This window comes from Sciurus vulgaris (assembly GCF_902686455.1).
Source record: "Sciurus vulgaris genome assembly, chromosome: 11".
Lineage (NCBI taxonomy): Eukaryota > Metazoa > Chordata > Mammalia > Rodentia > Sciuridae > Sciurus > Sciurus vulgaris.
The window spans coordinates 106,968,074-106,994,661 of NC_136472.1; the positions used below are offsets into that span (position 1 = coordinate 106,968,074).

Below are 26,588 nucleotides of genomic sequence, written 5' to 3' on the forward strand. Positions count from 1 at the left end.
ACACTGCCACTGAGTTAATATCCCAGCCCATCTTGATAAATTTAGATCCTTGCTATAGTGTGTCAAGATTATATGTGACCCTGATTTTGTCATCCAGTAAATTGTTTTTTTGGCTTCCTGTCATCTGTATATTTGAAAAGAATACCACCTGTGTCCTCCAACAAGCAATGAATAAGCAAGTTGAACAGGATAAAGATCAAGCAAGTGTTTTGGCAAAATTCTAGGAAATTGCACCTTAGATTGGTGTTCTTTCCACTTCAATAGAAAGATAATAACTTTCTATTATCACACAGTGGAAAGTTAATCAGTGGGAAAGCTGCATGTAATATTCCTTTAATCTACTAGGAGATTCTCAAAAAAAAAGAAAAGGCAGTTTAACCTAACATGCCTTGTTCTTTGGGAACTGTTATTCCAAGTAATCCTAAATTCGACCATGCCTTATTTTTAAAAAGTTAAAACAAATAAAAAATTATTTTAAAATAGTAAACTTAGAAAAATATATAGTTTTTATCCACCAACATGTCAAAATTTATAGTATATGAACCTGGTATTTATAAAAATAATACATGACTCTAAAATTTATCATCAATAAGCTTCAGATCCTAACATCTGAGAGTAGAAATTTGAACCACCTTGGTTTCATAAAATTAGTATAAATCAGAATCCTTGTACTAAGATAGTATAAACCACGAGGACATAAGTAGAGCTAGCACTCATGGATTTCATGGATTTCAGTGTCAAAGGTCATATCTGTGGTCTGAACCCTGTAATTTATTTGTTCCTAAACTAGTTTTGATAAAATGAAGTCAAAAAACCTAAGCTATAGTTACATCTCCCCTTCTCCTATGGTCATGGACAAATTTATCAATCTTACTCTATCTTTGTTTTACTCTCCCTGTCTCAATTTGGGTGCCTTGAGTTCTTCAGGAATAAGAGCATAATAAGATGTCTAATTCAATATATAACATTAAAGACGGTGGTAAAATAAAGCTTACTTAGAGGTTCAAAGTGAATGGAAAATCAAATGTGCTGATCTTTAGGATCTACTATGCTTACAATCTAACAAGATGAAAATCATACTGTTGACAACCCTACACACATACACACAAAAAAACATTTCAAGTGACTCTAGAATACATTGAAATATATTCTAAAGATAGAGCTTCAAGGATTTATTTTTTTAAAGTCTTTCAGTAGCCTAATTATTGATAGTCATATTAGTAGTACTATTTTAAATGATTATATGAATATATAGAAACAAATAGAACAGAGTAGGATAAATCATATATTTAATGTTCATAATGAAATAAGACTCTTAATATAAAAAAGAGATAAAAGTGTAAAATCAGAGAAATTAAGTTAAAAACCCTGTAGTGTTAAAGTTGAAATGGCAATATTAATTTGAATTTGTGATTTTGTTTTCAAAAAATAGTTATTTTAGTTCTGTCCTCTGAAAAGACCTAGAATTGCACAATAAGCAAACCTCATTTTGTGGTCTCTAAATATCATTTCCCACTTTAAAAAAAGAAATTCTTTGGAGAAATAGCCAAATCCAATTCTAGTTCAGGTAATGTATGAGATGAATCTGCAATGTCTTTCTGATAGCTATAAAAAAAATGAGTCATGTCAAAGGACACAACAGCCAACATGAGGAGCTCCCATTCACCAAAGTAAGTCAGTGTGAACACTGTAGCAGATGCCATGGTCCTTCAGGAACAACACAGTCATCCCCCAACTACTAGAAAGATCAGGTGCTGACAGTTCATAGCTGCATTTAGGAACTCTTGGCCTCAGGAACTGCCTCACCTAAAGTTATCCCCATCTCCAAGATATCCACAGTCATTGACAGACTACTCTGGGATATAAAAACCTCTCCCCTTGGCTTAATTTGCAACAACTCTGAAGGGCCATCCCATCTCAATAGCTTTCCTTAAGATAGGCCAAGGTCTCCCTTGCAACTTGGTCACTGATGGCCTCTCCTTCTGCCCAATCCTATCTTCCCCACTTCCTCACTCTCTGAAAAACAGTATGTCTTCCCCATGAAACTTGTATCTCAGAGTCTTTTTTAAGGAACCCAGTCTAAGACAGCTGGTAACAGGAGTGTTCTAAGAGAGCATACTCTAAAATCAGATTCTGGAACTAGATTACTCACTTGCTACCTGAAATGAACACCTCATAACCTGTAGTGGTGGAATATGGATCACATGCTGGAGTATGTGATTGCTAAAACTTTCAACAGTGTGAAACTGAGATGGAATATGGATATTAGAGCCTGCCCTGGTCATTGTCATAGCTTTGATGCTTGAGAGGAATAAGCGGTAAGTATAAGGACTATTGAAATGGCTAGCTGAGCACCTTGACATCTAAGAATGGCGATTTAAGATTTAATAAAAGTAAGTTCAATTCATTCAGTAAGTATTTAAATGTCTGTTATGTTCACACAACATGAAAATGAACGTGAGTCTGGGACCTTAATGATCTTCTGTCCCCCTACCCCATATCATATTAATTTCAGCTTTCCATGATATATTTCCCTACTTACTTTCAGGGGATCCCAAACTACTACACTTTGGAATCACCTGAAGATCTTTTAAAAATAATGAAGCCTGCTTCCTATTCCTTGACATTCTGATTGAATGGTATGGCGTGCAACTGGGAATCGAGAGTTTTAAAGAGCCTCCCAATAGATCATAATGTACAGCGAAGTTCAAAAATCATTAAGACAGATATCTCTCAGTCATAAAGGATTTTTAATTTATTTTACATATTTGATTACTCAATAATGCTTTAAGCTTAGCAGAGATTATTATGACAAATTTGTATCATGTATACTCATCTCTTCTAGCCTTTTGCTGTGGTAACTTCTGCAAATTTTTGAAATTTATGTTAAAAGTGACAAAACTAAAAATCAAAACAACTCCCTGCACATTACTGAAATAAAACTTGCTGCTGAACTAACGGCAGCATATATATTAGCAAATATACAAATTTTTCCTATTGAGATGGTTGTGTTTGTGTTCGCATTATTAAATTGGTGCCAGGTGTTTAAAAATTCTTTCATTACTTCACCTCCCAGATGACATACTGTTCCATTACTCTTTGAGTTAGTGAAGTACATTAGTTGATGAGGTTTTGAACCCTCTTCCAGCATTATATTCTACAACAGGCCCAAGCAGGCCTTGGAAGTCATGAATAGAACAGTAGAATAACAATGTACTTAGATTTCAGGAAAGAACAATCAAATAGAAACTAAACATAACGCAATACTTTCTTCAGTTACCGGTTTATGACTTCAAATGCCTGATTTAAATCACTTCCTCTACATTAATGACAACTATCCCTTCTGTTTTAATTAATATTTACTCAGTAACTACTGACCACCTACTACACATTACACACTGCTGTGTGTTGAGGGGGAAAAAACAGAAACAAAACTCAACTTTTCCTTTTGAGAGGCTTATAATCTAGAGAAGGAAATCATATATATATATATATATATATGGAAATCATATATATATAAGGAAATCATATATATATATATGTGATTTTTTGCAGGGTTTTAGAAATGGGAAACAGTGTTTGATTTTGATCTGGGATGTCTCCCCAAAGGCTCATGCGTTGAGGACTTGGTCCCCAATGCAGCAATGTTCACAGGGAGAATTTTAAGAAATGATTGTATCATGAGGGCTCTGACCTCATCAGTGGATGAATGCATTTGATGGATTAATAATGCAAATGAACTATTGGGAAGTAGAGGAAACTGTACGAGATAGAGCCTAGTTGAAGAGAGTCCTTGGGGACATGCCCTTGTGAACTAACTATATCATGTCTCCAGCCACTCTCTCACGTTCTACTTCCTGGCTACCAAGAAGTGAACAGCTTTTCTCTGCCATACCCTCTGCCATGAAGTTCTGCCTCCCCTCAAGCCCAAAGCAATGAAGCCCTGCAAGCCATGGATTGAAACCTCTGAGACTGTGAACCAAAATAAATCTTTCCTTCTTTAAGTTGTTTGTGTCAGGTATTTTGGTCACAGCAATGAAATGCAGACTGACACACATACCCAAAAATTACTTCAAGCACTAGTAACCAAGAGAATAGTCTTATGTTTGAAATAATGAGTTTTGTGGGAGAGCCAATGTAAAATGAATGATGATTAGTTCAGATTGAATTCACTGAATTTAGTTCAATGAGTGCACTGAATTGTCAATGGCAATTAAACACCCAGGTAGTAATGTCCTTTGAAAGGATATTAGAATTTAGCAGAAGACCCAACCAAGGTCAGTCTAAGCCAATACCAAAGTTTTAATGACAAAAAAAAAAAAAAACCTTTCACTGTTTTTGTATAACGTCTAAAATTTCCATTATGTGACATTTATTCCTTTGCTTAAAACATAATCTTTCAAGGATTTTGTTTCCCAGTAATGGGAATTGAACCCAGGACACTCTAACCACTCACTGAGCTATAGCCCAGCTCTTTTATAAAATTTTGAGACAGGGTTTTGCTGTTGTGTAGGTTGGCCTCCAATTTGCCATACTCCCTCCTCAGCCTCCTGAGTAGCTGGAATACAGGTGTGTGCCACCATGCCTGGCCAAAGATTTCTTTTTGAAAATGTCAGGTGAGTTAACCACAGTAGAACAAAAGGATGGTGTTCTGCCTGCAGAAGCTCATTTGAGGACACTGAGTTAAGCTGGGTGAGGCACCAAAGAAAACAGGGAAAGTGAGGCCTCTGGTCACTTGGAATGAGGATGAACAGAAAGAAGGGAAGCATCGAAGATGTGTGTTTTATTTTCTTATTATATCTGTAACAGAATCGAATGGTACAAAGCATGAAAATTACCTTGTGCAAGCAACAGGTTCCAGAACTGCATTTCTTCTTTTTAAAATGGGGTAATAAAACTTAATGGCTAAGGTTTATCAATAAAAAAAAAGTAAAATGTGAAAATCTGGTTCTATTGTCTTCTTTGTTTTAGCTAAGCTTCAGCTTCATCTATAAAATGAAAATATGTATGCTTGTAACAGTTTAAAACAGGCAAAATTAAACTGAGCTGTAATCTAAATTGACCATATTTCCTGGACTTATTACCCATCTTATACTTAACCCTATTTGATTTCTTTAGCATACCTTCCATAAACTACAAGTTATATTTCTAGGATGACCTATCCATTTGCAAATGCATGTCATTGCTACAGGCGAGGGTTACTGACTGTAGATGTTTTAGGAAAATTACTTCTGTTAGGGAAAGTGTATATTTTTTTATAACAGCAAATAAGTAGCACCATTTTATACAACAAATGAATTGATTTTTCAGTCCCATTATGCTCAAACTATGTTTAAAAGAAGTTACAGTAGCTGTTGAGACAAGTTTTTAAGTTTCAAGTTAGAAACCAAAATAACTCACTACAAATAATTCAGAGTGTAAGAAAAATGCCTATATATACAGCACTCATAAATTAAGTAAATATATGTATCTATGTATCAACACTCTATACTATCATTTATGCGATGCATTCAAAATACAATTAGAGTGTAACAGAATATTTTTAATAATGGGAGCTATAATTGCAGGATGAACATATTAAGTTCAAAAGTGGTTAAAGAAGAGGATGAACCCAAACTAAAGGCATCACGGAAGATTTCTATCCAGGAGATAGGCTTTGAGCTTGAGATTTAAACAGGTAATAGATGAACTAAGAAGGGAAATGACAATATGAACTCTACTAAATGTATGCATGATGAAATCTTTGAGATAATATTCTATGGCTGTAAGGAAAATAAAGATAATGAAAGATTTATGAGTTATGTAATTTTAAAAAAAACTATATGGAAGTTCCACATAGAAAAGAAGGCATAAGTGTCAAATGAGGACAGTAGAAATAAAAACAAAAATAAGTGGACATAGAAAGTGATGCTAAAGAGAATGACATAAAGTATTGTTACTATTAAAAGTAAATTCATCTCACAAGGTAGTTAATTTTCTTCTTTTGACTTCATAGAGTTAAAGAAAACACCCTAGAGCTCTTAAGAAGAATAAACTTTCTTCAACCATTGCATCCAGACTACTATCTAGCTGCACTGAAAGCCTAAAATTACTTTTACAAACCTAGAAAATCTACCTGAGTGTTTTGGAGAGGTGATGGAGGTCAATGGGTGGCCAGGGAAGTTAATCTAGTTATAGCCTAGAAACCATTGATCCTTCACAGAATCAATGAATTAAGCCTTGAACAAAACATTCTCATAGAGCAAATCTAATCGCTTGCTGCCTATGACTAGTTCCATTGACCAATCCTTATGATGTGATGGTGCTCGGTCAACCATTTCCCCTGACTTTCTTTGTATATCTGACCCTATTAAAAACAGTATGACTTTTATGAGACTCCACTGTTCTGCTTTCTCTCTTTGGGCTAACTCCTCTCAAAATATACTTCCTCCTGCCAGCCCCTGAGTAGAAGAAGGACCCTCTTGAAGTTGTTCCTGAGTCCTCTGCTTTTCCTCTAATTGAAAATAATGCATGATTATCATTCATCTACTCTGTCAATCCTGGGTGAACCATAGCAGGTGCTGGAGGGTCAGTGAAGAAGAAGCCAATGAACCTTCCTTGGTACATTCATCCTCATGACTTTTAACTATCATAGCTCCAGAAAACTGCTAAATCTCTCTTTTCAGTTCTGGTATCTTTCCAGAATTTCAGTTTCATATGTCTGACTCCATCACAATATTCTTCCACTACCTAAAACCAGGCATGCCTAGCCCTAAACTCATCACAATTATCCTCTCACTCCATTTGTCCCCCCCTCAGCCGCACTACTTGTTATCAAAAGCTAGAAGTTAATCTTGTTCTCTCTTCACTTAACCAATCACCAAGTCCTATAAATTTTCCTTCATAAAGAGTCCTCCACTCATCCCATATTTCCTACATCACTTCATATCAAGATTTATTAAAATAATCTCCTAAATGGACTTTACATCTCCTCTGTCTCTCCCTCTTCTAATCAATTCTCTTTTCATCTCCAGAAAACAATGAACACACAATACACATCAGGGGCTCCTGGGTCAGAAGAAGGAGAGTGAAACTTGCTGTACTAATAGAGTCCTCTATGATATATTCATCTGTATTGCCCATATGCAATACCATCTCCATGAATTTGCTTGTGTATTTCCGTCACAAACTGCTTCTGCTACCAAAAACTTTCTCTCTTCACATATGTTGTATTTTCCTTTCTTTTTTTATTTTATTTGTTCTAATTAGTTGTACATGATAGTAGAATGCATTTATGCATTTTGATAAATCACACATAAATAGAGTACAATCTCTCATTTTTCTGATTATACATATTGCAGGATCACATCTGTCATGCAGTCATACATGTCCATTAGGTAATAATGTCTGTTTCACTCTACTATCATTCCTTTCTAATCTCAGTTCAGTCCCACCTTTTCCATGTACCAACCTTTATAATTTTCCGTGTTCTTTCTCCTAAATACTGGCAATAATGAAGCTTACACTAGTATTCAGGATTCCTGAAGCACTTATTCTTCTAACCATCTTGATATTTAATATATTTATATGTGACATAACTGTAGCATATAACATTGACAGCTTATTATTATTTTAGATTTTAAATGATTATGTGAATATTAATTTATATATTAATATCACATGTGTTAATATGACTAACATAATTTAACCATCTTAATTAATAAGTGATGTATACAAATTGTTCATCTCTCCAACTAGACCATAAATCCCTGGGAACTATGTTTTCTAAAAATAGTAAATATACAAGATGTTTGTTCCTACTGCTGAAGTTGTAACTAAGGGCTCCAGCAACTTTAATTATGAAGCCCATTTTGTTAGATTGTTTCTGATTTACCTAAAAGATAAATTAACACCCTTACTCTGAAAACAACAGCATTTAATCAATGAATATAAACAAGAAGCTAATTAAGAATCTAATGCACTCTTACTAATGAGAGTACAATGAAATGGAGTCAGAAGTATGGAATTGCAAACACTGCTGGCAGTTCATTTTAGCTCAAATTAAACAGATTCATTGATTTTCAGTTCTTCAAATGCACTAAATTGACTTCAATTTAGTCTTACTTCAAAATCTCAACTTAGTTCCTAAGTATATCATGAATGCTAATAAAGTAATCTGACATTTGCTAATCTTTATAAAAACCAAAACATGGTTTTATATTTCATAAGAGAAAACATGCACTCAAAACACAGGTTTAAAAGAAAACTGCTAAAATCCAATAATTTCTAATCAGTCTCATTCTTCACTTCTTCCTTTCCTAACAACATCCTTCAAAAGCTTTGGAAGAGAGCAAATGTTCAGATGGTGTGTTGGCATGTATTGAAGGGAGAGCTAGGCTGTCTCCACCTTTTGTAACTCCTAACTCCTATTGCTGTAGCCTTTTATCTAGGAGTGGTAAGTTAAACCAATATAAATTTGTCAAAGCTAAAGTAGGTGTTTGTTTTCAGTATTCTTCTTGGTTTCTTCCTAATCACCAACTTCACCTCAACTCCTTAGAGCTCCTTCCCCATCTCCTTGAACACCAAAAGCCTAGAAATTAAAACAGTAAACAATTCCCCTGAAAGGTGCCTTCCTGGTGCTGTCTAAATCAAATGAAGTCTTCTGTGTGGGCATTTTAAACACCACAAGCATTCTTACTTAGATTAAATCATGGGTCTCCCTGGTCTCCAGGCATGCCTAGACATGACCCATAAAGGCGATGAGATCCTTGGAGTTTCTCTAGTAACTGCAGGCCAAATCAACAGCAACCCTATGAACAAGCATTCTTTTTTACAAACAAAACTGGCCACACACATTTCTTGCTGTATTTTGCTTTTTTAATTGTACTACATACAAAATAAGCTACGTTTTTAAAAAATTATTTTAGTAAACAATGGATTTTGATGACTTTTATATAGTTTATTGATTACCTTTGAAGAAAAAAATTTTTAAACCTAACTTTCAACACATCTAATGCATCCATCGCTTTGGATGGCAGCAATCCAGCTCAGGTAAGATTATTTAAGATGAAACTAATAATTTAAAAAATCAATTAGGAAGAAACATTACATATGATATTGTGTGAAAATGACTAACAATTTGAAAAAACAGACTGTTTCTATAACTATCCTCACAAAATTTATAAGTATTCATATTGTTAATGGAATGAGAGCTATTTCACTCCTACTTTCATTTATATGTATATTTTTAAATAAGTATGATTTGTTAAATGTGTGCTACAATGGTGTGCTTCTTCCAAATATAGGATAAATGAATGCAAATCTCATCTGAAAGTGATCTTTACAATTTAATTTTACAAGTTAATTTTTACAATTAACATTTTCTACTTTATTTCTTATTCTTCACAAAACAAAGTATGCCTTTGGAAAAAAAAAAAAAAAAAAAACTATGGTGTCTTCAATGGTCAAAGATAGTGTTATAACTTACTCAAATTCATCACTGGGAAGTTCTTGTTTTAATAGTTTGAGTTTGGAATTTGTGTTGAATGATGCAGATTGCCTGTCCCTATTCTTGTTATTAGTGGCACCTATGAGGCCATTGGCTGGTTTCAGGAGTCAATCTATAGCTAGGAAGCTTTCCTTTGTGGAAAATAATTAAGAACTAAGCCTTCAACAATGAGTCAACAATGAGTGCTCTATACTGGGTGCATGACAATCATATTTCAGAGGGACTACTTCCAATTGAGTTCTACCATAAGTCTAATCAGAGAATACTTCGTTCTTCTCCTGACTCACTCATTCAAGGAAAAGAGGGGGAAAGTAACTAAAAGAATTATTAGTAGAGATCACCCAGAAATCCTAACTGTCCCCTCTGCCTGGCCTATTCCAAACGCACACAGACACATCCACATCATCAGATGTAAAACTATAAGAACAGGATAAACAAAACTGTCACTAGACAGTTTCTCTGTCCTCAGCAGACCTCACCCTGAACACCCAAATTTACTCTTGCCTCCAGGACCTACTCAAATCTCACCTCCTCCAGGAACATTCTCATTCCACCCCTCATTGGTGTCCGCCTATCTATTTCTATTAGTGAAGTCTATCCAGTTTAGTGATTTATTGTGTACGGTCTTAAATGGCAAATAATGTGTGTTCACTTTGTGTCACCACCTAGACTGTCCTAGACCATATGGAGGGTAGGACAAATGCTTTTAGGTGCTGAACATGTAACAGGTATTTAAACAAGTACGCACTGGAAGTAGTTCTGCCTAAGGCTGACCTTGAGGAGTACAAAATTTAGGCTTTGATCTCAAAAGGACCACACTTTGATCTACTAAGGAGATGGCTGACTCGCTATTGACTAGAAAATCGAGCCCTCACTTCAGTGCATGGCCCTCTAAGATATAGCCCAAGACCCCAGTGTTAAGCAAGTGTGCAGCTGGCCCCTCAAAGAGAGTTCTCCCGCATGTCAGAGGCCACTCAGGCCTACCTCCATTTGGAAAACTCAAGTCTACACTCCAAGGTACCTGGGAAGTTGTTTTCTCAAAGCATAATGGGCAGGAAAACTGGGTGGGCTTGTGGAACTTCTTGGGGAATGGGGGAAGGGAGAAGGAGCTCTTTGCCCTTACAGCTACACCAGGAAGAGAAACTCATCAGGAATCTGTGCCTCCATCTGCCCGCAGGCCCCATCTCTCAGCCTCTCCCCTCCCCCAGCGCTGCCCCCACCTCGCGCCCGCCCCGCCCCCTCGGCCCGCGGGATTCCAAGGGCGGTTGGCCGGCCACCGCCACCGCCACGGTCACTCGGCGGCTCGGCGCTGCGGGGCGCACGGAGTTAGGAGCGGCTCTAGGGTCTGGGCTGGGAACTGAAGAGAAGTTTTCTGATGCGGGCTAGACCCGGCGTGAGAGAAGTGGGAGACCAGCCCGAAGAAGCGAAGGGGAAGGGAAGCTGAGTAGAAAGGCCCTGGGAGGTGGGGGAGACCGCGGGGAAGGGAAGCTGGCGTTCCCGCGGGTCTCCTGGGCTCGGGGTGCGGCCCTGGGGATGTAGGACCCTTGGGCAGCGCTGCTTCCAGGCCGTACAACCCTCGGTGGGCGCTGCCGGTCCTGCTGGGGCCACCGCATTGGTGCGGGTCGGTGGAGCCTGGAGGCGTCCCGGGAGGACCTCGCTCAAGGCCTCGCGCCCAGTCCCTGTCAGGTGTCGGCCCAGGTGCAGTGGAGGTGGCGGAGGACCCAGGCCCGCGGCCCGCCAGCCCGCTTGGGGACACCACATCGGCACTGCGGACCATCCGGGAGCTGCAGCGGCGGGCGCCCGGTGCTCGGTTTGTAGGCAGTGTAATTAGCTGATTGTACTATGGTGCTTACAATCACTAACTCCACTGCCATCAAAACAAGGCACAGCATCACCCGCTGCCCCGCGGAGGCTTGAGAGGAGAAAGCAGCGCTTGGAGGTGTGATACGTCAGCGTCGGTCGGGTGCAAGTTGCCAAAGTGCGAGTGAACCCACGGAACGGGCTGACTGCTCTCCAGACACAGTTAAATCGTTAGCTATCACTAGGAGTCAAACCAGGATGGTCCAGTCTCATGCAAGGAAGAAATACGCGGAGTTTAAAGGCTTTATTTTAAGATACAAAGGACATTTAAACTGGGGACCTCCCTCCCCCATGTAACCGTTACTGCTGTATGCTATGGTTCACTGCTATTTTCCATTAGTAACGTATTCAGCAAGCCAACAACTAAAGTGAACTACAACGTAACCAGTGATTTGCCTATCACAACATATGGAGGCACCAACTTAAGACTGCAGTTATTTTTCTGTGAGTCTAGTTACTAGGCAGTGTAGTTAGCTGATTGCTAATAGTACCAATCACTAACCACACGGCCAGGTAAAAAGATTGGGATTCATCCAAATGAGCTGCCTGTGCAACGTCAATGTGTTTGAAGGAGAGGTCTATTGGAATATGTTGGTATTATCCATTGCCTACTCATGGGTTGCTCAACCAAGACAAATAACAATTAGCTGCTAAATATACAATATATGTAACGTATATGTATGTGTATTTCTTTTTCAATATTCCTCAGACTCAACCAAAATTATTTTAGATGTATTGAGCAGCAGTTTTTCCTTTAACTGGTTGATCTATTATGTTGGCTGTGGTTATTATCAATCTTTGTACTACCTATGAGACTATAATGTTAGCCATATTTTGAAAAAATAAAGTGCCTGAAAGATATAAATTGTGGATAATAATCATGTGTCCATTTCCTTTCCTCAGTTGGCTTTATGATGTCCATCTCAGTTTCTGCCATAGTAATCACAATTTTTCTATTGCTGAAAAGGTTAAATTGTTCCTAGATTCATAAAAATTTCCCAGAAAAGCTATTCACACTTGTTAATACTTTTGTTAATCTAACAAAAATTTTCATTATTTTTTCATGAAAGAACTAGGTCCACTCATTAGATATATCCCCCCTTTCCCCTAACTGCCCAGTCCAGGCCTCTATTTTCCATAGGCTAAAACTTTAGCTGCTAGCAGCCCTATTGAATTCTTCAACGCAGGTCTCAGAACTTCTGCAGTAGCAGGTGCTGAACCTCCGCAATCTGGTCTGGGAGGAGAGACTGGGTGAAGGAGTCAAAAAAGAATTTAAAGTTTATTCAGATATCTTTTGGTGGGGTGGCGGGAGGAGGGTGGAGACTGCCAGACGGTATATAAAAGGCTAAACTGCTCCCTCGCTGACTCTGACAGGACAGGACGCATTCAAAAATGATGTTGTGGCTCCCACCTCGACTCCAAGTCTCCGCTGGTCCCAAAGCCTGAGATCACCGCAGAATCGGGCTTCAAATGGGCCACAAGGTTGCGCTGGACCCCAACACCTACGCAAGAAACTGAGAGCTTCGGGCGGGCGGTGGCTGGTACCAACTTGCCAGGTCCGCAGGGGCGGGGCTGAGGGAGGGGTGGGAGTTTGGTGAAGCGTCGTGAGTTGCCATGGAAATAGGACCCGGCAGCAGCTCTAGTAGCGGAAAGGAGTCCCACGAAATTTGTTCTCCGGGATTACTGGTGTTCGCCGGTTGCTCGGAACAAGATGCCAACCTAGCTAAACAGTTTTGGATCGGGGCTTCGATGTATCCCACTAACGAATCGCAGCTGGTGCTGAGCAGAGGCAGCAGTCAGCGTCTGCCGGTGGCGCGGTCCACTAAGAGCTCTGTGGCTGGTGAGTAAAGTAGCGGCCTCCCAGAGGTAATCCCTCCTCTGCCATGACCAACGTGGAGGATATCAGATCCCCCTCCAGGAGAAACTTCCCAATCTGATACTAAAATAAAAATCATTTCAAATGTCTAGTAAAGGGCATATGCACACATGTATAAATAGTTCCTGAACCTTGCCAGAGATCCTTCCACCCTAAAAGGATCACTGGTATCACTATTACATCTAAAAATACATCTTAAGTGTCTCTTAAATTATGGCATCTATTTGACAAACAGTATGGAACAATCTGAGGAAATGGTATATGTTGGCTAAAAGGATTTTAAGGATCCTAGTTTACACGAGTTCAAACTTCAAAGCCCTAGAGAAAGTTGAAAGGAAAGTCAACTTTAGGAATCAAGTTCACTGACCAGTAAACCTTCTGTGAGGCCTAGGATGTGAAAACTGTTATTATGCAGTATTTATAGGTATAGAAAATTTAGATACCTTTCATGTTGTGGTCGTTTCCAATAATTTCTTTACTTCCCTTTGTATTTTTTAGACAAAAGTCACTTCCAGCCTTTTCCCTTTGAGTCTAAGAGTAAGTACAAAGTTTAATGCTTTTCAACATCTGGAATGCCCAGGTACTTCAAAAAATAGGTAATAAATACAAGGGTACAACTTTACATTTTGGCATAACTTTCTGAATTGCATACCTAAGACCCTGCCTCAGGGACCACACTATTTTTGTAGAAAGCAATGCCTAAATTTCTATAACAAATTGAATAGAAATGTAGAACCTGGAATATCTTCTACAGATATATTTTCTTTAGAGACTCTTTCTTACCCTGACTCAGGCTTACTCATCACCTAAAGAGATTAGAGCTTCCCTGAAGTCATAGCTAATTAAGCTGTTCTTCAGTTATTTATGAATCTGGTCATACAGTATTAAGAAATATGATATGTCTGTGTAAACTTTCCTACTCTTTTAGCCCTTATCTAGTTTTATATCAATGTTTTTGTAAAATCATGACAAAATTATTTTAGATTGAATTTGACTTTATTTCCTCTAGAGGATACAGATTTCATTGCTAACACCCTGAAGATTCAGGAATCTGAGGAGAAAATAAAATATCTACAAAAGGTAAGCCAGTATTGCATGTCATATGATTCCATGCTATTTCTAAATACTCATTATTCTTTTATATTTATTTATTAATTTTTGGTGCTGGAGCTATTCTTTTTTAAACATACACATATATAATTTGCTACTTCTGGTGTTTCATCTTAGAAACACCTTTATTAGAATTTTAATTGAAAATTAAGTCTATTAAATTTGGGCTATTCTGTCTCTGCAAAAGCCCAAGGATGTACAGGAACAACGGAATCAGAGAGAAATGAAGAAAAATAGACTCACACTGTTCAATAAGGCCCCAAACCTTATACAATGTTCTAAGTACAGAAATACTGTTAAGAACAGGAAAAGTGAAACCATTTACTCTTTTTTTTTGACAAGATTAAAAGTCTGTTCATGTTTAGTACAGATAGTTTTTTTTTCCAACTATTTTCTTTTTTTATTGTAAATAAATGGGGTACATCTTGTTTTTCTGTTTGTACATGAAGTAGAGGCATACCATTTGTATAATCATACATTTACATAGGGTAATGGTGTTTGATTCATTCTGTTATTTTTTCCTTCCACCCCACCCCTCCCACCCCTCTTTTCCCTCTATACAGTCCCTCCTTCCTCCATTCTTGCCTCCCTCCCATCCCCCATTATGTATCATTATCTGCTTATCAGCGAGATAATTTGTTCTTTGGTTTTTTGAGATTGACTTATCTCACTTAGCATGATTCTCCAATTTCATCCATTTGCCTGCAAATGTCATAATTTTATTATTCTTTATGGCTGAGTAATACTCCATTATATATATATATATATATATATATATATATATATATATATCAGTTTCTTTATCTGTTCATCAATTGAAGGGCATCTAGGTTGGTTCCACAATCTAGCTATTGTGAATTGAGCAGCTATGAACATTGGTGTGGCTGTATCTCTATAGTATGCTGATTTTAAGTCCTTTGGGTATAGGCCAAGGAGTGGGATAGCTGGGTCAAAAGTAGCAGGATATAAGATCAATGCTCATAAATCTAATGCATTTTTATACATAAGTGATGAATCATCAGAAAGAGAAGTTAGGAAAACTACCTCATTCACAATAGCCTCGAAAAAAAAATAAAATACTTGGGAATCAATCTAACCAAAGAGGTAAAAGACCTCTACAATGAGAACTACAGAACACTAAAGAAAGAAATTAAAGAAAACCTTAGAAGATGAAAAGATCTCCCATGTTCTTGGATAGGCAGAATTAATATTGTCAAAATGGCCATACTACCAAAAGTGCTATACAGATTCAATGCAATTCCAATTAAAATCCCAATGACGTACCTTACAGAAATAGAGCAAGCAATCATGAAATTCATCTGGAAGAATAAAAACCCAGAATAGCTAAAGCAATCCTTAGCAGGAAGAGTGAAGCAGGGGGTATCACAATACCAGAACTTCAACTATACTACAAAACAATAGTAACAAAAACGGCATGGTATTGGCACCAAAATAGACAGGTAGATCAATGGTACAGAATAGAGGACACGGACACAAACCCAAATAAATACAGTTTTCTCATATAGACAATGGTGCCAAAAACATGCAATGAAGAAAAGATAGCCTCTTCAACAAATGATGCTGGGAAAACTGGAAAACCGTATGGCAGAATGAAACTAAACCCCTATCTCTCACCCTGCACAAAACTCAACTCAAAATGGATCAAGGACCTTGGAATTGGACCAGAGACCCTGCATCTTATAGAAGAAAAAGTAGGTCCAAATCTTCACATGTCAGCTTAGGATCAGACTTCCTTAACATGACTCCCATACCACAAGAAATAAAAGCAAGAATCAATAACTGGGATAGATTCAAACTAAAAAGCTTTCTCTCAGCAAAGGAAACTATCAGCAATGTGAAGAGAGAGCCTACAGAGTAGGAGAAAATCTTTGCCATTCATACTTCAGATAGAGCACTAATTTCCAGAATATATAAAGAACTCAAAAAACTCTACATGAAGAATGCAAATAACCCAATCAACAAATGGGCTAAGGATATGAACAGACACTTCACAGAAGAAGATCTACAAGCAATCGACAGATATATGAAAAAATGTTCAGCATCTCTAGTAATAAGAGAAATGCAAATCAAAACTACCCTAAGATTCCATTTCACCCCAATTAGAATGGCAATTATCAAGAATACAACCATTAACTCTTTGAATGAGTCAAAATCATATGATCACAGGAATGAGTCTGTCACCTAGACCTGTTTTGACTAAAAACTGAAATTAAACACATTGGTGTAGTCAAATCAACTAAGCACAAGTCTCTTTTTGGCAACATTCCTTGTTTGCTTTTCATAATACAGGCATAGCCTCTAACCCAGCAATTAATGCAGTGACTTATAGCAACATTTTTGTTTGATTCATGGGTAAATTCTATTCCTGAAACAGTTCCTGTACTATGAAAGCAAAGATAGAAGATTTGTTTTGGCCTGATGTCTTTAATCACTGGACATATTGGCAAACTCTGAAGGCTGTATCGGGAATTCTACATAAATTACAAAACAACATATTTGAGTTTGCTGATTACAATTCACTTTGTTGACTACTGGTGATTCCTTCAAACAAACTAGGTGATTACCAATAGTGAGTCAGCATTTTCTTCTCTTCTTAGGATATTATGTACTATATATTTAAACCAAAACTTTATGGAGATTTTAAAAAGGCTTACTTCCAGAGAATTAAAAATCATTTAAAGTCCACTTCTTTAGTACTTTTGGAATTCAGTTTTCACTGCATTTCATTGTAGAAAGGGATTAGAAATGAAAATTTAAATACAAACTATTAATCAATTTTATAAGATTTTATCAAACAAGATGATGTGAGTTACAGGTGGCTATAATAACTAATGAACTGTGGCCATCCAGATGTAGTGGCAAATGCTTGTAATTCCAGCAACCTAGGAGGTTGAGGCAGGAGTATCAAAAGTTGGAGGCCAGCCTCAACTTAGTGAGACCCTAAGCAACTTAGTGAAATTCTGTCTGAAAATAAAAAATAAAAAGTTCTGGGGATGTAGCTCACGGAAAAGCACCTCTGGGTTCAATCCCCAGCACACACACGTGCCCACACGCACATACACACACACACGCACACACATATACAATAGTGGACTGTGATATTAATAATCTTACAACTGGTTTCCTTACCTTGGGTCCTTCTATTAATTTATTAACTACTCACTTAATTCCACAGATATTTATTGAGAGCTTCAATGTGCAAGTACTGTACTAGATGCTGGAATGCAAAGATAAGATGTGGGTCCTGATTTCAAAGAGCATTCAGTCTGGTGGGGGAGATAGTCAGTTAAAGTAATTTTGATCTATTATTATATATATATATACATACACACATATATGCTTATAATGTTATAAGAACACATTGGAGGACATCAGAATCAAGCATATGGGATCAAGAACCCTTCCCAAAGTCACTTAGTTTTGAAGGATGTAGTTTTGAATGATGTAGAGTTTGGCAATCCTCCAGGATGAACTAATTATCTTCCTACAATCCAGACTCTGCCCCACCCCACCCCATGGCTTCCCATTTCCTACAGGATCAAGACCTAACTTCTCAGCATGTTCTAATCCCTTTCTGACCTGACCATAACGTACTTATGTCTCTCTCCCTCTTCCCATATGTCCCCTACACACACTCCACATGTAGTTTGTCCTCAACTATTTAGTACAAGTCATTCTCTTTGCCCCACCCATATGCCACTGAAATGATCAATAAGTAAAATATATCTTTGCTATGCTTAAATATGCACAATATATGCCAAATTGTACATTAAACTAAGGAGTCTTATGATGCAATAGAGAAAATGATTCTATTTGCTGAAAGTAGAAGATAAGGGGCCTAACAAAATGTTAAGACAGCAGGAAAGAAAGCTAATATTAACTACACTGTGCTTTCTAAGTATATAGAAAGAATTAATAATATAATATGGTATAATATGCTGGTTTAGTATACAGTATGGTTCAGTACACTGTGTTAATCAGCTTTCCATTACTGTAACAAAATACTGAGATAATCAACTTCAAAATAAGAAATACTTATTTTGGCTCACAGTTTTGGAGGTTTCAGTCCATGGTTGGTTGGCTCCATTGGTTTTGGGCCTGTGGCAAAGTCGTACATCATAGAACAAGTGACTAGGGAAGGAAGCTGATTACCTCCTAGCTGGGTGCAAAAGAGAGAGACAGGAAGAGACTGGGGTCCCACAGTCCCCTTTAAGGACATGGCTCCAGTGGCCTAAAACCTCACACTTGGTCCCCATCTCTTAGTTTCCACCATGTGCCAGGTATGGTGTTGCACACCTGTAATCCCAGTGGCTTAGGAGGCTGAGGCAGGAGGATCACAAGTTCAAAGCCAGCCTCAGCAACTTAGCAAGGCTTTGAGCAACTTAGCAAAACCATGTCTCAAAATAAATAAAAAGGGCTGATGGATGTGGTTCAGTGGTTAAGCACTGGTACCAAAATAATAATAATAAGTTCACCACAGTCCAATAGCACCATGGGCTAGGGACCAAACCTTTAACACATGATCCCTATGGGAATATCCCAGATAAAATTATTCAAACACCATGGTGCAAAAGGGCAACCAGGAGAATCTTGCAATAACTACATGTTTTTATAGATATCTTGAGGTTTTATTGTGATATAGTTTTAATAAAAACCAACTTGCTCTATCTAGATTCTGTGCTATACACTAAGCTAAGCAGTTTATGTGTATGCTCATATGCTTCTTAAAAATAGCCCTTCGTGATTATTACCATTTGACCAAACAAAGGTTGAGTGATTTTCCGGAGTTCCTTTAACTGATAAATGGCAGAGCCTGGATTCAAAGCCCAGTATCCTAACTCTAAAACCTTTGAAATAACCCCATAACAGACTCACTGTATTGTAATGATTGTTAACCATGGCATTGTTCAGGTATATTGCCCAAAATTCTAAAATTCTCAAAACTATGGTACACCAAGTGTGAGAAACACCAGTTCCAGCCTGTGGGACTGTAAGCTGTGTTTTCAACCTGTGGAGCACCTGTGTCTCTGCCTAACACACTTTCCCCCACTTACCTCCAAGGCCCAGCTACAGTGCCAGCTTCTGAAAGGCCTTCCCAGAGGTTACCCAGAGACTGACAGTGAATGGCTCCCTTCTCTGGGCTCCCATGGCAAGTCACAGATCCTCTCTTAGTGCCTTTATAGTCTCTGATTTGTATCCTAGGTAATTGTGTGCGTTTCAGTTTCCTGCTAGATTATAGGTACCACAGTGAAGTGAGCTTCAGAGACAGCAAGGTGAGTTTAGTGCTTAACTCTGCCGTTTACTATTTGCATGACCTTGAGCAATCTATCTAATCCTTGTGATGCTCAGCTTCCTCAAATATAAAAGGAGAAATGATAAAAAGTATCCACTTCATCGAGTTGATGTGAGATATGTAAAACACCTGGCCATAGTTTGTCCCAACAAATGCCCTCTGTCAGAGCAGAGAACGTGTCTTATTTGCTCAACCCAGGGCCTTTCTGTTTATTGAAACTCAAAAAAAATTTGTTGATTAAATAAATGAATTCATAATTTCAACTAATTAATGTTCTATACTGTGTGTGTGAGAGAAAGAGAGAGAGAGATTGAACCCAGGGCCTCATGCACTTGAGGCACATACTCTATACCACTGAGCTACACCCCCAGTCCTATATTATTTCAATTTTGTTTAGCCTTTCAACATAGATTTATCTAGCAAGTTTTTCTAGGTTTTCGAGGAATGCTGCCAAAATCTAATGTGTTAGCATATCTCCCCTCTTCTCAATTTTCTTTTGTCTCATGGGTCTTAATTACATTAAGGAAATGTAATTCCCTTAGTAATTGTAACTGATTCTACTTTTTGATACCACTGTTTTTCTAAGTCTGTATAGTCTTTCTACATTGCTGCCCCCACCATCTTATAATTTTTAGTCTGATGATATAAAATAAGTGGGGGGATGGGAAAATATCTTTTTAACTAATAAACCATTTATAATGATCTCTTTAATAAAATCTTCTCTCTTAAAGGTGTATCCATCCTCTTTCTCCTTAAAATTCATGAAAATCTAGAAATTTATTTTCCATCTCTCCTGAAAGTGCATTTATAGCCCTCTTTCCCTAACAGATATTGATTTTTCAGTTGTTAAAGTTTTTTTAAACTTTAATGTTATTCTCCATTTTAGAATATTATCCAGGTATACATTATAAATGCTTTTGGTTAGTGAACAAAATGCTATTAATCACAACTACTATTTCTATGATGGATATCCATGGCAGAAAATCAAAAACAATTGAGTCTGTCAAGATTAAATGCCTTACTGTATCCATAAAGGAAACCTTATAGCACTATACTAGACCATTATTCTTCCTTTGAGAGTTCTAAAGTAGTCTGAAAACATTATAATAAATGAATAGTCAGCTCATTCTTTGAAATCATAAAACTAATTTTCTTTTCAGTTTTGCCACCTTTAAGAAAGCTCTTTAGCTGATTATCCCTTTATGAAAAGAATTATAAATAATTCATTTTCTGGGAGAAGGAAAAAGAGGTCAGAGTTTTTAAGACATATTAAGTATTGTATATATAATATTTGGAAATGTCCACCTGGAATCAAAATTTTAACATGAGTGAATGGAAAACCAAGGTTTTTACAATGAAATATGGAGTCTTCAGAACAGCATCTCAGATAAACTCTTTACTGGGAATGGGTTTTTAGTCTATTCCATTATATATTCTATACAACCAATACTGACATAGAATAAGACTTCCTCAAAAATTTGCTGTACAATACTTCTTGTACCAGAAACAAGTCATGTCATGATGACATTATTCTTAGAATTTTCATAAATGGGTATTTTTAGATACTGAGGCAGAAAGTAGAAAACTCCTGTTTTTAAAACAGGACTGGAGATTGAACTCAGGGATACTGTATCACTGAGCCATATTCCCAGCCCTTTTTTATTTTTGATTTTGAGGCAAAGTCTCTCTAAGTTGCTGAGGTTGGCCTCAAACTTGCAATCCTCCTGCCTCAGCCTCTGGAGTAACTAGGACTATAGGTTTGTATCACGACACCCAGCTGGAAAACTTTTTAACATTATTATTCAATTATCATTATGTCAGTTTCTAAGAGCCAAAGTAAAAATGTATGGAATTTCCTTAATGTCATTGCCAGGACAGGAAAAAAATTCCCCTTTGCATCAAACTAATTAGCTTCCTAGACAAATCTAAGTATTCCCGGCAACAGCATTACCTGACATTTTGTTATGCTGCCCTAACATAACATTTACAAAATTCCTTTTACCCCACAAATAGAATACCAACATAAAGTGCCAATTCCTCCTTCAGCAATAAAAAAGAGATAATTTGGTCACCGAATGCTTCTTGTTCCTAATTCATCAAGGCATTTGACTGCAAGGATCATAAAGAAGCTGTGCATTTATATATCAAGGAAATAATAAAATACTACATAAATGTGTTTTGCTCTTTTACATCATCTATAATACTACATTTAAAAAGAAACTAATCTTGGAGGATATTTTCAGGTAACATGGCATTTCTCCCTACTTTTCTTTATTAACATCTATAATCCATGAAAATATAGTCAAGGGTAAGAACGAGATTTTGGATCAAAAAACTGAATTCATTTGCCCTATTAAGACCCAGTCCCTGACTTATACAGGGCCATTTCCCAGATATATCTCTTCCTTTTTTCCCAAAGATCTGCATACTTTATCTTCCAAACACTTCATCTTAAAAACAAAATGAAAATAGTTCAAACCATAAGGTACTATTGAAAAAGAACCCACATTAATTATCTGCTTATAAAACATAATCAAATGAAACTATTGAATTAAAAATGAAACTAAAAAGGGACTGTGCATTTTTAAATAAATATGAAACTATTTATTTGATTCCAGTTACAAGAAGTCTTGTTATTCAAATTAGTAAATACTTACAAGTAATAGGACAAATAAAATAGAATTTATTGAAGAAGTAGAATTATTCTTTGGATCGGGAAACTCAAATTATTATTATGACACACCTGAAATTAAAACCATAATCTTCGTCCTTTGTCTATATTAAAAGCAAGAAAAAGGTCCTTCAACAAATTATATTATAGGCAGAAGATGACTTATGTATCTATACTTACTTCATCACTCTTTCATTTTCTGTGATCATGTACTATAGTCACATGAAATATGGTTAGAAACACCCTTAAAAACTGAAGTAATGCAGACATTTATCTATTATCTCTTGAGATTTTATAGTTCCCAAGTCACCATGTTGATAATATTATACATACTCATTATTCATAGATCCCATAGTTACAAATTTGCCTACTAGGTACGAATAGTGTTTTTGTGTTCATTTGTGGAGATGCCCTAAATGGCTGAAAAGTCTGAGTTGCCCAACACATGTCCCCAGCTGAGGTCAAACAGTGCTACACTCTGCCTGCATGTTTCAACTCATACTATAAACAAGTGTCCTTTTGCTAACTAGTCCTTGGAGGGTGGTGGGGAGGGGATATTTTGGTGTTCAACATGGCCTCCACATGCTGAAGTGCGGCTTAGTGTTCCTAAGTGCAAGAAGGTCCGTCATGATGTGTCTTAATGGAGAAATGCATGCATCAGACAAGCTTTGTTCAGGCATGTGCTAGAGTGATGTTGGCCTTGAGTTCAATGTTGATAAGTCAACAGTATATTTTAAAACACAAACACACATAAAACAGGGTTATGTGCTATTCCAATGTTGAAATGTGACTAGAGGCTGACAGGAACCTAAAGCAGTGGTTCAGTATTCACTAATTCAGTGTTTGTGATGACTTTCTGTAACTATTGCAGATAATAAAAATCAACTGTCCTGAAAGTGATCATACCACAATATAATATGCAGAGACTTTCAATATCTGTCTCCCTCCCCAGCCTCATCTACCACCATCTCTCTTTGTTTACAATTTATACCACGGCCAATTTGAACCACGTGCAGTTCCAAGAACCCACCAAGGTGTTCCATAACTCTGTGACATTGAACCTACAGTTTCTTCTTCTAGAAATGCCTCTCTCTGTTTCTTCCATTACACAATACCTACTTATACTGCAAAACAGTTCAGTCGTCACATTCAAGCCTTTTCCCACCCTCACATTTCCCTACTCTGATATAAATGCCCTTTTCTTTGTTTCCCTAGGACCTTGTGCTTCTCCTGTCATCATCCCTGAAACATAGTACAGTGGGGCAGTTCACGAATCTTTCCTGCAGGTTCTGTGTTCCTTAGGAGAAGGGCCATAGCTTTTTTAACTTTATAATCACAGGACCTGGCAAATTGTAGGTGATCACTTAACTCACCAAAGAAATGTTTATGAATAAATGGGTGTAACTTGTCTGGACCAGGATGCTGCATGATAGCCCCATTCTTTGAGCTAACTGTCAGATATTCCCTTAATAGGCAAATAAACCAGAACAGGATTGACCGAAACCCAGAAGGCACAGGTACTAAACATACTTGTGATCAGTTATGCAAAAAGCTTATTGGAGCAATAGACAAGAGTGGAAATATGCTATAGTCTATAGTTCACAGAAAAAAAGTCACCATACATGACTTTTTGAGCACTGTATCCTCTGAAGGAAGAGATCTCAGAAAAAGGCAATAGAAATTTAAGGGCATGCTGCCAAGGTTTAATAACTGAAGAGAAATCTTGCCATGGGAACTAGAATATAAGGTCAGGAGTTGAAAATAAGACAGGACCATTGTCCAAGAATATATGGAATTCTAGACAAGGAATTGGACATGGAAACAAGACAATATTATATATTCTGAAATTTTGAATCTTTATCACGTAGGCTTAAGACCAGACTTCCTTAAGGAGACTCCCAAAGTGCAAGAAATCAAATTAAGAATCAATAAATGGGATGAATTCAAACTAAAAAGCTTTTTCTCAGCAAAGGATACAATCAATAATGTGAAAAGAGAGCCTACAGAGTGGGAGAAAATCTTTTCCACATGCACTTCAGATAGAGCACTAATCTCCAAAATTTATAAAGAACTTATAAAACTTTACACCAAAAATACAAAGAACCCAATAAATAAATGGGCCAAGGAACCAGACAGACAATTTACACAAGATATATAGGTGATTAACAATATATGAAAAAGTGTTCAACGTCTCTAGTAATCAGATAAATGCAAATTAAAACAATTCTAAGATTTCATCTTGCTCCAATTAGAATGGTTATTATTAAGAACACAGGCAATAATAGGTGTTGGCATGGATATAAAAAGGCACACTTGTACATTGCTGGTGGAGTTGCAAATTGGTGCAGCCACTCTGGAAAGCAGTGTGGAGATTCCTCAGAAAACTTGGAGTGGACCTACCTCTTGACCCAGTTATCCCACTTCTCGGTTTATACCTAAAGGACTTAAAATCAGCATACTACAGTGATGCAGCCACATCAATGTTTATAGCAGCTCAATTTACAATAGTTAGATTGTGGAACCAACCTAGATGCCCTTCAACAGATGACTGGATAAAGAAACTGTGGTATATATACACAATGGAATATTATTCAGCCTTAAAGAAGAATAATATTATGGCATTTACTGGTAAATGGAAGGAATTGGAGAATATCATGCTAAGTGAAATAAGTCAATCCCAAAAAACCAAAGGCCAAATGTTTTCCCTGATAAGTGGATGATGATGCATAATGGGGGTGTGAGGGTGAGGAGTAAGAGAAGATGGAGGAACTTTGAATTATGTAGAGGGGAATGAAAGGGGGGAGGGGCGGGGGTTTGAAAGATGGTGGAATGAGACAGACATCATTACCCTATGTACATGTATGATTACACAAATGGTGTGAATCTACATTGTGTACAACCATAGAAACAAGAAGTTGTGCCCCATTTGTGTACAGTAAATCAAAATCTAGTCTGTAAAATTAAAATAAAAATAAAGATGCCACTGAAGGGTTTTTATAGCAGGAATGACAATACCAGATTCACTTGAAAAAGATCAAAGAGTTTCATGAGAGCATACCAAAGTGACCAGAACAGAAGGGAGAAGTTGGACTAGAGGCCATTGCAGTCATTCACTTGGGAGATGATCGTAGATTGGGTTAGGATGGTGACCATGGGGTGGGAATAAGTAAATTTGAGAGATATTTAGGAAGTAAAATAGCAAGGACTTGGGTTATTAAATGGATATGGAAGGTGAGGCATAACAAAGTATTAAAGATAACTCATAGTTTTCTGGCTTGCATAAGAGGATGTTCAGTGCCCATTCTCTGAAATAAGGAGCATTAGATGAAGGTCAAGTGTTGGTTTTGAGGGGGAGAGGAATTATGAAAGTTCACTTTAGACTTATAAAATTTGAGGTGCTCTAGGGATTAGCAAGTGGAGCTATCAAATAGACCTGTGACTATCTGGGCTAGAAAATCAGAGACTTATGGACCAAAGAGGAAGTTTGAGGGGCATTTGTGCCGGGAGTCCTCTACCCGCTCCTCCTCAAGCCCCTGTGAGCAGGACAGGAAAGACATATCTGAAAGATGAGGTCAGTCCATTCACTTATTCATCATGTCTGTGTAACTACCAAAATGATGAAAATCTTAGCCTCAGCAGTCTTGTTCGCTAAGGACAAGCTTTGATAATTATTGCAGACTAAATGGTCAGCAGCATATAAATCAGTCATGGAGTGAGAGGTATCCTTAATATATGTATGGCTTATGAAATTTAAAAATATAATATTCACTTTATGCTTGTGTGTGTGTATGTGTGTGGGTGTGTGTGTGTGTGTGTGTGTGTGTGTGATACACTGAACATATTGAACCCAGGGACACTCTACCACTGAGCTACATTCCCGGCCCTTTGTACTTTTTATTTTGAGACAGTATCTCACAAAATTGCCTCAAACTTGTAATTCTCCACCTCAGCCTCCCCAGTAGCTGGGATTATAGGTGTGTGCTACTGTGCCCAGCCTATATTTTTCTTAATATTAAAATTCAAATTCTATTGCTCTTTTTATAAATATGTGCCTGTTAAAGCATTATTAAAAGCTTTTTTAACCACTCATGTATTTCCACGATGCATTTGTGTGTATGTGTGTGTGAATGTTTTAAAACAAGAACTACATTCTTCAGGCAATTATTACTGCCTTGCTATTTAAATACAGATAACATAACTAAGAATATATATCTAACAGAATGAATAACAGATAAATTCATACTTGTTTGAAATCTATGTTTAAGAAAAA

At 37.2% G+C, this 26,588-nt stretch overlaps 1 protein-coding gene across 1 annotated transcript in view; it reads left to right on the forward strand.

Annotated features, from left to right (window-relative positions):
• The first annotated feature begins 12,921 nt into the window (after positions 1-12,921).
• The window catches only part of HOATZ (HOATZ cilia and flagella associated protein), a 28,105-nt gene continuing 14,438 nt past the window's right edge, over positions 12,922-26,588 (forward strand). Inside the window, exons 1-3 of the mRNA XM_079101670.1 lie at positions 12,922-13,187; positions 13,722-13,760; positions 14,233-14,303. Of these exons, the coding sequence (XP_078957796.1) occupies positions 12,962-13,187; positions 13,722-13,760; positions 14,233-14,303 (336 nt within the window). The 5' untranslated portion in view covers positions 12,922-12,961. The remainder of the gene's footprint in view (positions 13,188-13,721; positions 13,761-14,232; positions 14,304-26,588) is intronic.